A 15,024-nucleotide genomic window follows, 5' to 3' on the forward strand; every position below is an offset into this window, starting at 1 on the left:
GAGTTTGCATGTTCTCCCCACGCTTCAGGGGTTTCCTCTGGGTACTCCGGTTTCCTCCCCCGGTCCAAAGACATGCGCTGTATATTGATTGGCATCTCCAAATTATCCATAGTGTGTGAATGGATGTGTGTGTGATTGTGCCCTGCGATGGGGTGGCCACCCCGTACAGGGTATCCCCCGACCTGTGCCCTGAGTCCTCTGGGATAGGATCCAGGCTCCCTGCGACCCTGTGTAGGATAATGGATATATTTATATGCCACCTATTATTTTAAAGAGCACCTATTATGGTTTTGAATCATGCCTAATTTTGTTTTAAAGGTCTCATACAATAGATTTACATGCATCCAAGGTCAAAAACACTTTAATCTACTCATAATTTAAACTACAGCATTACCTTTTTTCCCCAGTGTCACTAACGACTCGTTAAATTATCCGTTCTAAAGGATTCATTCGAAACTCCTCCTTTCAGAGAGCATACTCTGCTCTGATTGGTCAGATGTCCCAGTCTGGAGGCAAGCAGCCAATGAAGTCCAGAGGCAGGGCTTTTTCTTACAAACCTATGTAGGTTTGTACAGGAAGTAAGTCTGGAATTACTAACGACTCGTTTCGCGGTTCAGAATCGGTTCCTTCTTTTGGGAGTCAATAACTCCGTTTGTTGTGAGCTTTGATTTTTTATTTTTATTTTTTTTTAACTTTACAAACAGCCATATAACACACTACATGAAAGGTAATGTTTGAAAAACCATAACATGCACTTTAACATTTTACTATATACTTATGGATGTTTGACATAGTGCTTTTAAAATGATAAAATAACAAACCAAAAACGACCCCAACAAATACACTATAAAACATAAAAATAAAATAACAGACGAACAGATATCAGGATTCGTGCGTTTGTGTGAATCGATTCACCAACTGCCTGCAGGGAGTCGTTCAGAAAAAGAACCGATTCTTTGGGACTCGTTGTTCCTCTGCTTTCCTATGTGCGGCGTCGTCCGTTATTCCGTTATGGACTAAAAGCCTCATATCTACTCCACCTACACAAACCGGGGCAAGGGAAAAAGCGGTGCAGAGCCTTGCTGCGTCCGGGGGGAAAGAAAAGGAACAAAAGGGTAATTCCCAATCGCCAAAACGATGATATACGGCGTCTCGGATGCACCCTCGGTGTGAAAACTCAGTAGGAGCGTAAGCTAATATCGCAGCTCGGCTACAGCAAGCGAGAAGATGGCGAACGATTCTCCAGCTAAAAGTCTGGTGGATATAGACCTCGCCTCTCTGCGGGTATGTGCGCACTGCTAGCTTTAGCCTCTTCTCTCCAGCCCGCTGCTCCTGTCTTACACCGTGTGTGTTGCCTCGAAACACTGCCTAAACCTTGTTAAAACAAACAAAAAAGGCAAAACAAATCTGCATTTGTTTTGTGTTTTTGTGTTGTTGCTGAAAGCCTGTGTGTGTGTGTGTGTGTGTGTGTGTGTGTGTGTGTGTTACTGATGTGGCTCGCCCAGGACCGAGTAGTCCTTTGTTTGCAAATAAAATAAAAATAAAAGCATTTAGCTTTTATGCAGAAATCTCAGTTTCTCACTGTCACACATGCTGAATATTGAGGCTTGTATAGGCTGTGCATGATTATGATTATGATTATGATTGTGTGTGTGTGTGTGTGTGTGTGTGTGTTTCAGGACCCCGCTGGGATTTTTGAGCTGGTCGAGGTGGTGGGCAATGGCACATATGGACAAGTCTACAAGGTGGGTCTGGGCCTCTAGCCTCACTCTCTGCTATACAGCTCCATTTATTACAGCTTCCCATTAAAGGCAGTTTTTATATGCACCAGTTTGTAATGTTCCTAGCTAAAGCAGTGTTAGTCTCCTCCAGTGATGGTGCATTTAATCCAGCTGAGATTTTTAGGATCAGATGGGCTGTGCCCTATATTTCCACTCCCCGGGACTTGACACTAATATCGAGCCACATACCGCCGTAAAACCGTCACCGTGATGCATCGTCCACGGCTCTGCTCCCGTTGCGCCAGTGATGGGTGTGATCAGCTCTGCGCATTTCAGCTTCACTCTCTTACTGCAGCACCATACGGCATCACACTACTGGAGCAGGGCAAGAAGGCATTACAAACTATTAATACAGCCCTTTCAGCTGGGTTTCTTCCGCTTGAATAATGACTGCTCCCTGTTCGTCAGCGCGGATGCTCTCAGGGCGACATCACATCCTGTCGGGAAGCCGCTGTGGAAAGTGATGGCGCCAAGTCCGTGTGTGCGTTAGATTGAATAAAGTGCAGGTTTCTGACCTTGACAGGATCCCCTCCCCCATCCTCAAATCAAATGCCTTTTCAGACTGGATTAGTTTTACACTAATGCGTCTCTGTGAGTTTAGTCCCATCTTTCTGAAACTCAATTCGTCTTGTTAATAGTTTATACATACAACCTCTTCTGTAAAATTACCCCCCCCGCATAATAGCTAGTAAACAATCCCAGGTATTATATATCATGATAAATGATTATGCGATACAGATATCGTTGGTATAGTGATGCATTTTTTAAAAATATTTTTTAAATAATTTTTGATGTAAACCATATTAATTTCGGTGTACTTTTTAAAAAACTTTGTCTTTGTAGGCATTAAAAAAAAGTATCGTCAAACTCGGTTAACCGTTTTTTGTTATTTTACTACTGTTTTGTGAACAGTTTGTTAGCAGAGTTATATATCGTGATACACATTGTGTATCATAGAAATGCCCTCAAGTATCGTATTTTTGCCATATCGCCCTGCCCTTTTTGTGTCTCATGTTTATTTGGCATCATCAGCGTTCGATGAGTAGCTGTATTGCTGTAAGTTCCTTTCTCATTCATATATTTGTAGAAAACTATATTCGCATATGACATATCAAAGATTTAAAGTTAACTATAGCCCATTTAATCAGCCTTTGGGATTTTATTTTCTTTCTCCTGAGAATACGCTCGCAGTGTAGACAGTATGGAGATGAGGTTTAATGTTCTTGTATGTTGTTGAAGTACTCTTCCAAAAGCATTCATCTCGCATTTTGCTGTGCAGGAGGTGGACACGTCTGCTAGGCAAATAAATATGGTGCTTAAATTTCATCCTGTCTGAATAGGGCCGTTGTCTATATTCATCTATCAAATGTGTTTGCTTTTTGATAATTAGGTGCACTGATGATTAGGGCTTACAGCATCAACAATCACATGTAAATGTGTAATTATGAGGGCTTTGTACGAAATATAAAAAGTTTTAACAATGTGTAGTTTCAGGCTAGAAACAATACAAAAATACATAATTCAACATTCAAACTAGTGTAGTCACAGTCTAGCCTTATAACTACAAACCAACCTGTCTTCTTTTACTGCAGTGAAAAAATACAATTCTAAATGCTACTGACAATAGTGGGGGTGTAATGTTGCATGAAAAATATAATAAACAATGCAAAACTATGTGTATTTTTGTCTGTGTAGAACTAAATGCATCAAAACTTTATACAAACATGTTTAATATTGTAAACAAAACGTACTACAGATTCACCATATCCTAAATGGTAAATTTATTTATAGTTGTATTATAAAAAATGATCGATTGAAACATAATGAGCTCCAAAGTTGGCTAACATGCCGGTTTCCGCTCTTCTTTAGGCAGCGTAGATCACTGAGGTGTGGGGATGGTGTCGTTTAAAAGCTACTTAAGAACTCTTTTTAACTTTTATAATGCGGTCGTATAACTGTATAACCGACTGTATAACAGATAACCGATTATTCAGAGTGATAACGGCCGATGCAGATAGTTCTGCCTTTTATGCCTTCTTATAAATTAATAATCATTAATTCCACAATTCTGAAAGAAATGCAAATAAAAACTTTATTCTCTCCATTTCAAAAAGTTGTTTCACAGTAACTGGTCTCATAAACAGAAAACACATTACTCTAATTAACATTAACACATGAACTAAATTCTGAAGATTAAAGTAAGATTTCTTAACTTATTGAATATTATTAATTCATATTAAAAGAATTGATTGACTGAATTCTAAAAAAAACACCTGTTAGACTTCACATTCACTCACCACAAACAAAATCATTTCTACTTCTGTCACGTTACGGAACGTAATGGAGGTTAGGACTGATGCAACTGCAGATAAGAGCTTTATTAGAGTAGAGACAGGCAGACAAATCCAAAACACGAGACAATGGCGTGGTCAAAAACAGGCAGTAGGTCAGGCGATCGGCAAACGAGCATAAACAGGAATCGAGAAACGTGGACGAGAACAGGATCAAAACCATGACACAAAACACGAAACCCAACGGCTTGGTACATGGACAACTCACGTAATACAAAGAGACAAGAGGGATTTAAATGACAAACGTAATCAAGGGTGAACACAAAACGACTGAGATTAATGATGACACATACGGGAAACAGCCAATAACAATACTGGGGCGTAGACAGGACATAAACGATAACAGATGCAGGTGTAGAAAGTAACAGTCAATGTGAGTGCTTGCTCTTCGGGGTGCGCTGCGTGCTCCAGCACTTAGCACGAGGGGAAGTCGTGACAATTTCATTGTTGAACATCAAACTGGTAATATATAATATAAACTTTTTTATATATTAACATTAACCGGATATGAAATGCACTACCCTACAAATATATTTTTCTGTGCAATATATTTTTTTGTCAACTCATCTTTATTTAAATCTTTCTACAGTGTACTGGCCCTTTAATGCAGCTTGGCAAAAAAAATTTTTTTACTTGAGTCCAAAACTCCCGCTTCACTGCTGCTCACTTCCGGTGTAAAATTTTAGGAGTGTAGAGCTTACAGAGCTTACAGTCATCTTTATGCACAGAACACAATTGATTTTGATTGATTGAGAGGATATAATCAGCCCTGATCATCGGATGTTTGTAAAAACAATTTAAACTAACATGAAAAATCGCCTTTATCGGCAGATGCATCGGTGCATCTCTTTTATATATATATATATATATATATATATATATATATATATATATATATATATATATATATATATATATATATATATAATATATATATATATATATATAATATATATAAATATACACACGCGCGCAGTACCTCACAAAAGTGAGTACACCCCTCACATTTTTGCAAATTTTTGATTATATCTTTAAATGTGACAACACTGAAGAAATGACACGTTGCTACAATGTAAAGTAGTGAGTGTACAGCTTGTGTAACAGTGTAGATTTGCTGTCCCCTCAAAATAACTCAACACACAGCCATTAATGTCTAAACTGCTGGCCACAAAAGTGAGTACACCCCTAAGTGAAAATGTCCAAATTGGGCCCAATTAGCCATTTTCCCTCCCCGGTGTCATGTGACTTGTTAGTGTTACAAGGTCTCAGGTGTGAATGGTGTCACCGCTCTCACACTCCCTCATACTGGTCACTAGAAGTTCAACATGGAACCTCATGGCAAAGAACTCTCTGAGGATCTGAAAAAAAGAATTGTTCGCTACATAAAGATGGCCTAGGCTATAAGAAGATTGCCAAGACCCTGACACTGAGCTGCAGCACGGTGGTCAAGACCATACAGAGGTTTAACAGGACAGGTTCCACTCAGAATAGGCCTCGCCATGGTCGACCAAAGAAGTTGAGTGGACATGCTCAGCGTCATGTCCAGAGGTTGTCTTTGGGAAATAGACGTATGAGTGCTGCCAGCATTTGCTGCAGAGATTGAAGGGGGGGTTCAGGCTGTCAGTGCTCAGACCATACGCTGCAAGCTGCATCAAATTGGTCTGCATGGTTGTCATCCCAGAAGGAAGCCTCTTCTAAAGATGATGCACAAGAGAGCCTGCAAACAGTTTGCTGAAGACAAGCAGACTAAGGACATGGATTACTGGAACCATGTCCTGTGGTCTGATGAGACCATGATAAACTTATTTGGTTCAGATGGTGTCAAGTGTGTGGCGGCAACCAGGTGAGGAGTACAAAGACAAGTGTGTCTTGCCTACAGTCAAGCATGATGGTGGGATTGTCATAGTCTGCATGAGTGCTGCCGGCACTGGGGAGCTCCAGTTCATTGAGGGAACCATGAAGGCCAACATGTACTGTGACATACTGAAGCAGAGCATGATCAGTATGCAGTATTCCAGTGTGATAACTACCCCAAACACACCTCCAAGATGACCACTGCCATGCTATAGAAGCTGAGGGTGAAGGTGATGGACTGGCCAAGCATGTCTCCAGACCTAAACCCTATTGAGCATATGTGGGGCATCCTCAAACGGAAGGTGCAGGAGCACAAGGTCTCTAACATCCACCAGCTCTGTGATGTCGTCATGGAGGAGTGGAAAAGGACTCCAGTGGCAACCTGTGAAGCTCTGGTGAACTCCAGGCCCAAGAAGGTTAAGGCAGTGCTGGAAAATAATGGTGGCCACACAAAATATTGACACTTTGGGCCCAATTTGCACATTTTCACTTAGGGGTGTACTCACTTTTGTTGCCAGCGGTTTAGACATTAATGGCTGTGTGTTGAGTTATTTTGAGGGGACAGCAAATTTACACTGTTATACAAGCTGTATACTCACTACTTTACATTGTAGCAAAGTGTCATTTCTTCACTGTTGTCACATTTAAAAGATATAATCAAATATTTGCAAAAATGTGAAGGGTGTACTCACTTTTGTGAGATACTGTGTGTGTGTGTGTGTGTGTGTGTGTGTGCGCATATGTATGTATGTATGTATGTATGTATGTGTAAAATATAAAAAATATCTATATATAATCTAAAATCTCATATACACACATCCCAAAAGTTAAGTTGTGGTCAGAAGTTTACATACTCATCATGGACATGAATGTCATGGCATTATTATGGGTTTCAATAATTTCTTTGAACTCTTCTTTTCTGGGGCAGTGTGATTGATTGTACAATATACATCTTTAATAAAATAAAACTTTTTATTTTTAGTCATTTGTGGTATCAACACAGAACCAAAATTATACACACAGGGTCAAAAATATACCATACAAACAATTAGATTATTAATTAAGTGGTGCTGAAAGTTCCAAAATGTCCTTTAATTTGCCAAGACCCAGGCCTCTTAATTTCCTGTTAGTGATCATGATTAACTACAGCTGGCAGCTTCTCTGTGCCAACATAAAAAGGGTTTGTGTGACAGCACTCATTGGATTGACTAACACACAGTACTATAGCAAAGTCCAAGGAGCACAGTGCAGATCTGAAGAAGCGGAGGGTGGATTTATACAGGTCAGAAATGTCTCTTGGGACCATTTCTAAACAATTGCAGATTCTAAGATCATCAGTTTAAATAATTGTATGTAAATATAAGTTATTGGGAAGTATAAATAGAAGTTATTGTAGACAGTGATGCTGGAACATCACTGTCTACAGTCAAGTCAGTTTTACATCGCCATGGACTGAAACGCTGCTGTCCAAGAAAGAAGCCCCTGCTCCACAATCGGCACCTTCAAGCCCATATAAAGTATGAACACCATATGAATAAAGAAAACGCCTTCTGGAGGAAAGTTTTATGGTCGGCTGAGACGAAGATTGAGTTCTTTGGCCACAATGACCAGAGGTATGTTTGGAGGAGTAAAGAACACTGTACCAACTGTTTTACTGGCTGTTTTACTGCCAGTGGAACTGGTGTATTGCACAAAGTGAATGGAATAATGAAGGAGGATTGCCTTAGAATTATTCAGCATAATCTCAAACCATCAGACAGACGGTTAAAACTTGGATTCAACGTTGTATTCCAGCAGGACAATGACCCCAAACACACATCAAAGCTGGTTGTGGAATGGATAAAGCAAGCTAACATTAAGCTTTTGGAATGGCCTTCCCAAAGTCCTGATCTCAACCCTATCAAAAATTTGTGGACTGTGTTTAAGAGTTGAGTCAAGGCCAGGAAACCAACAAATGTCATTGAACTTTACCAATTCTGCCAAGAAGTGTGGTCAAATATCCAGCCAGAATTCTGTCAGAAGCTGGTGGCTGGCTACCAAAAGCGTCTGCTCGAGGTGAAGCTTGATAAGGCACATTTAACTAAGTATTAGGTGCGCTGTATGTATATTTTTGACCCTGTATGTATAATTTCGACCTTGTATTGACTACAGAAAACCCCAAATAAATGAAAACTTGTGAACCAAATTCTTGTTTTTGTTTTTTTTGTAATTAAAGGTGTATGTTGTACAATCATTCTGCCCCAGTAAAAGAACAGTTTAAAGAAATTATTGAAAGCCCAATGTTGCCATGGCATTCATGTTCATGATGAGTGTATACAAACTTCCAACTGTATATAATGATAATCAGCTATATCCAGGTGTGAAATACATACAGTGGGGGAAATAAGTTGAACGTGTCAACATTTTTTTTTAAGTAAATATATTTCCAATGAGGCTATTCACATGAAATTTTCACCAGACATCAGCATTAACTCAAGAAATCCACACGTATAAAGAAATACACACATTAAAGTTCATAAATGAAGTTATGTGTAATAAAGAGGAATGACACAGGAAAAAAGTATTGAACACGCTAACTGAAATTTATTTAATACTTAGTGGAGAAGGCTTTGTTGGTAATGACAGCTTCAAGACACTTCCTGTATGAAGAAATTAATTGAGTGCAGTATTCAGGTGTGATTTTGGCCCATTCTTCTAAACATATTGTCTTTAAATATTGTTCAATTGGATTCAAGTCAGGTGATTGACTGGGCCATTCTAACACCTTGATTTTTTTTTCTCTGAAACTAATTGAGAGTTTCCTTCGTGGTATGCTTTGGATCGTTGTCCTGCTGGAAGGTCCACCCACGTCTCATCTTCATCATCCTGGTGGATGGCAGCAAATTCTTCTCAAAAATCTTCCGGTAAAGGGCTCCATTCATCGTTCCTTCAATTATATGAAGTCTGTCAGTACCATGTGATGTCTGCCAGTACCAAGAGCCCCACACCATGATACTTCCACCTCCAAACTTCACTGTTGGTATAGTGTTTTTAGGGTGATGAGCAGTTTCTTCTCCAAACATGGTGTGTAGATGACATCCAAAAAGTTCAATTTTGCTCTCGTCTGACTTGACTCTACACTCCCAGTATTTCATAGGCTTGTCCAAATGAATTGTAGCAAACAAGCTTTAACATGTCTTTTCTTTAGTAATGGAGTCTTGCGGAGTGAGCGTGAGCAGTGGAGTGCATTGCCTATTATTTTCTCTGTGACAATGGTACCTGCTGCATCCAAGTGTTTCTGGAGCTCTTTCACAGTGGTCCTTGACTCTTGGGCTACTCTTCTGACTTTTTCTTCTGACTCCCTGGTCAGAAATCTTGCGAGGAGCTCCTGTGCGTGGGTGGTTGATGATGGAGTGATGTTGCTTCCACTTGCGGATAATGACCCCAATGGTGCTTACTGGAGGATTCAGAAGTTTTGAAATACGTCTGTATCCGATTCCATCAATATGTTTCGCAACAATAAGGTTACGAAGGTCTTTGGAGCGTTCTTTGCTTTTACCCATGATGGGATGTTTCTTGTGTGACACCTTGGTAATGAAAAGCGTTTTTTATAGTTTTTATAGACCATCAATTTACTAATACAGCTGATATTAATTTGCACAGATATGGGGTATAATTACTTTCTAAATACTTACGGATTTCAGCTGGTTCCTTACCTTTTCTTAAGAGAACAGATTTTTTTAGCATTTTGAATACCTTTTTCCTGTGTCATTGCAATTTATTACACAACTTTATTTATGGACTTTAATGTTGTGAATTCTTTATATTTGCAGATTTCTTAAGTTAATACTGATGTCTGGTGAAAATTTCATGTGAATAGCCTCATTGGAAATATATTTACTGAAAAAAAATCTTGACGTGTCCAATACTTATTTCCCCCACTGTATTGTTTGCACCAAAATATCATCAAAATGTTGCGTATGGTACATATATTCATTCTGTAGTGTGTATTGCTTGATTTTCTGTTAATTTCTTTGATCGGAAAAATGCGAAATCCTGGAGAGACTGAATGTCACACAACAGCTATCAACCAGGGTAGGTCTTTTTGAAGCTGCTGCTCATACGGCCTCACAGGGTGGCGTAAGACACTGAGGAAAGCGCTATCTGCCCTATTGTTCATGCATTAGCTCAAGGACACCCGTGGATGGCTGTGTCAGGTCGCAATTTCAGGATGATGGAGCAATCTTTTTTCCGTTCCACCGTTTAGAAGCTCTTGAATATCAAACATTTGAAAATATGGGCTCATCCCCAGTTTGAACAGAAAGGGTTAATGGAAAAAAAACAGGAAAAACGAAAAGATTTTACTGGCTCTCCCTTTATTCGTCGCTAGTACATGACCACAAAACTACATTTCTCCTGTCTCCTGTTAGTGAGAGATTACATTTCTGTAATATAATTCAGTTCAGGTTCAGTGTGCAGTTTTGCTTGTAGTGCATTTCTGACCATTAAGTAATAAAAAAGTGTCAGCACTTTAAAATCCTTATAAAGACAGCTTGAAGAGGGATTTTGTTGACTAATAGTTGCACAAATTTTTCTACCGAATGATGCTTATCTGCAAATTATTCATATTCAGTGTGCAATCAGAAAAATCTATTTTGCAGATCGCCTATTTGTTCCATTTTTTATATATGTATATGTATGTATGTATGTATGTAAGTATGTATGTATGTATGTATATGTGTGTGTGTATATATAGCTTGCCAGTTTATATATTTATAATTTTTTTATGATATAAAATGTGTAGGAATTTGCGACAAAACACCTAAATATATTTGTCCTGTTGTGAAGTAGTGGTTTGGCAATGTAATTTTTACTCTTCATACATGTTTACAAACTCGTATCCCACCTCTTCAATACCATAATATTTAAAGTAAATTGTTTGGGGGGGGGTGTTCTCCCCGTGCTGCGGGGGTTTCCTCCGGGTACTCCGGTTTCCTCCCCCAGTCCAAAGACATGCATGGTAGGCTGATTGGCATGTCCAAAGGTGTCCGTAGTGTATGAATGGGTGTGTGATTGTGCCCTGCGATGGATTGGCACCCTGTCCAGGGTGTACCCCGCCTTGTGCCCGATACTTCCTGGGATAGGCTCCAGGTTTCCCCATGACCCTGAAGAAAGGATAAGCGGTATAGGGGATGGATGGATGGATGTTTGGGGGTTAGGAAAGGAGATATCACAATAATTAGTTTTATAACTGTTTTAGTGAGCAAATATTATATGCGTAGAATCTAACATACAATATTAAGTTGTGATATTTGCACGTCAATGCTTTGTGGGTAAAACCTGGTCACCTTTTTATGAATATATCTGTATGTGGTCTTCTCTGGATTGAGTAAATGTATGCATCTGATCTTTAGGAGAAGATGGTCATTATTTAATGAGCTACTTGATGGTGCATTCCTTAAATATACTAAAGCCTGTTATATTGTTGCACTCCATCAGTATACAGTTGCTGACTGTAATCTGTTACTGTGCACAAATGATCCTAATTGAACCCCCCCCCTCCATAATACTCCCTCTGGAGCACAGTTGAATTGGTATTATTTTGGTTCATGGACCATATTTCTGGATTTTTACATGATGTGACCTCAGTACCAATTATCCAGCATCTTGATCAAATTCACCTGTGGTGTTATTTTTTGGGTTCCTGGTTTGATCCTGAGCTTGGGTGTGTTCTATGGGATGTAAATCTGATCCCAAAGTTCATTGAGAGTTTACAGATTCCTGAGTTTTTATGTTTGACCTAGATTATGCCTGTACCATAGTCATTTGATCATTCATTCATTCACTTTTGGCATTCGCTTTACTCTGGTCTGGGTGGTGGATCTGGAGTCGATTCCACCATAACACATCTTATGGTGTGTTTGTATTTTAGTCATAGAGGGGTTTGATTTGGTTGCAGGAAAGGCAGGGGTTAGATGCATGGTGTAATTTAAACTGATTTCATCCATGGAGCAAATGCTGAGGTGCCTTCACAGATGACAAGCTCATGCCGCTTTAGTGGCATGATGGAGGGCAGACTTCATCTGAAAAATCTGCAAGGAGAATTAAGACTATTACACTGGCGCTTTAGGAGGCCACAGATGATTCTCCCAGTTGGCATGTTCTTGACTTTGGCTATTAGTCCAGTTCTTCGGACACCGTCTTTAGGCCAGTCATGTGGGTGGATCACAGTGATATCACTCTGCTTGTATAGTGTCATCTACATAGGCAACGAGCATTGTCACATTGACATGTCGCTGAATATAGTTTACGTGATACCTATCCGAGGGGGGTGGCTGCATCGCCTGCTCCTTTCCGTCAGTTCTGTGGAAAAACGTTTGGACTTCAAACTGTTTCTTGGTTGCAGGAGTTCGCTGTCCTGCATGTCCTTGACAATTACACACTTCTCGCAGGTAGACCATCAGGTTGAGGGTGGTAGATTTGAGGTATGGAGACATTTCACCTCTAGGTTCTTACTTACCTCATCCCTCAGTTGTGGTGAAGGTGGTGCTAAGGACCATAAATATCTCGTGGATTCTGAATAACTTGTTTTGTTGTGGCTTTCTTAAGTGCCAGGCTTTTGGGGTAGCTTGTGGTTTATTTGATTTTCACCAGGATGTATTCTGACCGGCTGCTAAAAGCTTAAGTGGTTCTGCCTACTCTGTCCACAGATGTTTGAAGAGCACCTTGATAGCTGTAGTTTAAAAACAAACGCATGTATAAATCTCAGCCACCTAACTGGTGATCAACTTGTCCATTTAAAGCTGGTTAAATTTTTGCCAGACGTGTATCACTACACATAATGATGGATAATACCTTGTGTAAGGATTTTAGGTTTTAATTTGTTGTACACCCTGGTGCCAGGTACGTTTGTTGCACTCTTCTGGTGAGGGAGAACCCACTAAACTGGGTATGAATCCATGATTCCATCGTGTGATCTGGATTGAGCTTGGTGGATGCTTTCAGGTGGTGCTGGGTAACTGGATCCATGGGGAATTTGTGCTTCAGTGCAGCTTGAAGGGATTCCTTCCGTCGAGGAAATGCTTGGGTAAGCACTATAATGCTATTTTAGCTGCGGGCAAGGTGAATTTAGAGTGAGAGAGTGTTCGATTGTGCAGCTCTTTTACATTAGAGGTCTGACGAGCTCTTTGCCCTCCAGTTCTGAGTGATTGTGCCCAATACTGTATCTGGCACAGATGGTACCGCTGGCATTCTGGGAATTGTTGCTGGCCTTGGTGCTGATGTGTTCCAGTGGTACTCCAGATGTGGTTACACTTCCCCAATGAAGCTTGACGTTACCTTTTGTCTTGAGCAGCTGTGAAAAGTTATCTAACCTCAACAAGACAGCGTAAATGTAGACCTATATATGAACAGGTTTCTCCAGAACTCCAGAGAAATCCAGTTCAATTAGCATGGCTGAATTGCCTTTTCTTAACAGTCAAGTCTCCATTTCTCTAAAGGTGTAAAACTGATTCAAATAAATAAATCCATCCATACATACATACACAAGCCACTAAGTCACCACAGTAAGGAATTATGTGTTGACCTGGTGTTCCAGGTGGACCAAATTAGTAGCTCTGCTGCGTACACAGTAGGTAACGTTTTATAACGTTAATGAATATACACCATACAGGCTTGTGTTTGAGTGTTGCTAAATATTTTCAGGTTTATTAAGTTTGATTTGACTTTTCTGATTTGTGGTAACTTGTGCTTGACCTGCCTGTGACAGCTATGTCTATTTTGTATGTAACTACACAATGTTAAAATGGTTTGAGAGGTGAAATATTATTCCATATGTTGACCTGTTTCCTTTTGAAACAGGAAGTCAGGGAGTGTGTACGAGGGCTGGACTGATTTCCCATTCAAGGTACACCATATGTCACGCCGCATCTAAACAGACTCATAAGTGGCTTGACAAACTAGCTAAATAACAGAGCTAGTTTTCTCGCTGCCAATTATCCTATTGCGACTTTGTCATGTTCAGTATCCAGACACAACTCCGGATTGGTACCAGGTTGTGGCTCATTTTGTGCCTGCAGCACAGTTTTGCCTCTTTGCTGCAGCAGTGAGAGCATTAGGCTAACCACAGGAGAGAGGGAGAGACATTTGACACAACTTTTTCAGCAAAACTCGCACATGCACGCAAGCGCACACACACATACACATACCTTGATGTATCTAAATGCTTACTCACTGTTTCATACACACACATTAGCTGTATGTTTTATTATGTAACACATAAGGGATGGTTTTTAAGGGGAATTACATGTAGGAAGCTTCACTATCACAACTACATGAAAGACCCATATTTGAAGCTATTGTACCTGCAGGGTCAGAGTGATACCTGCAGGGGTGTGTTTTCTGAAATGATGAACTGTAAAATAAAAATAAGACTATAAAACCTGTCAATCATATTTTAGAACTAAAATTAATTGGACAGTTAAGGAAAGAAAGGGGGGCTAACGGGCTACTGGGGGGGGTGTCTCAAAATAATGTCATTCTTAAATGTGGGTTGCAATCGCAAAAGGTTAAGAACCGCTGCTTTAAACAGACACACACACACACATCCATGTTTATTGAGGTTTTTCGTCTGAGCCTGATTCCTCTTTCTCTTCCTCTTCTTCCTGGAGATGGGGCTGGGTGTCAGCTGACTGAAACCGAAGCCTGTGATTGGATGTGGAACAGTTTGCATTTATCCTGTAGCTAGGCAGACTCCTCAACTCTCATGAGAACCCAGGCCTAAATTCCACTCTATTCAAACTCTCTCTCACACACACACACACACACACACACACACACACACACACACACACACACACACACACACACACACACACACACACATATACACACACACACACACTTTACTGGCACATTTAGTAGACACAGGTAAATGTTTTCAGAGTTTTGATTTGCAGCACTCAAGCAGACAGCTGTGAAAGGATAGACTGATAGTTCAGGCTTTAAGCATGTTTACATGTGTATATGAATCTTAAACGGTCGTCCTTATGAACGTGTGA

At 40.0% G+C, this 15,024-nt stretch overlaps 1 protein-coding gene across 6 annotated transcripts in view; it reads left to right on the top strand.

Moving 5' to 3' along the window:
• Positions 1-945: 945 nt before the first annotated feature.
• The window catches only part of map4k4 (mitogen-activated protein kinase kinase kinase kinase 4), an 82,597-nt gene continuing 68,518 nt past the window's right edge, over positions 946-15,024 (top strand). For 2 of the 6 annotated variants that reach the window (XM_017470064.3, XM_053680861.1), the window contains exons 1-2: positions 949-1,284; positions 1,680-1,745. In XM_017470064.3, coding sequence (XP_017325553.1) covers positions 1,228-1,284; positions 1,680-1,745 — 123 coding nt within the window. In that variant the 5' untranslated portion in view covers positions 949-1,227. Of the gene's footprint in view, positions 1,285-1,679; positions 1,746-15,024 lie in introns of all 6 variants that reach the window. The other 4 variants (XM_017470066.3, XM_047156194.2, XR_008396540.1 and 1 more) reach the window with 3 other exon arrangements.

This window comes from Ictalurus punctatus, chromosome 6 (assembly GCF_001660625.3).
Source record: "Ictalurus punctatus breed USDA103 chromosome 6, Coco_2.0, whole genome shotgun sequence".
In the NCBI taxonomy this organism is placed as follows: domain Eukaryota; kingdom Metazoa; phylum Chordata; class Actinopteri; order Siluriformes; family Ictaluridae; genus Ictalurus; species Ictalurus punctatus.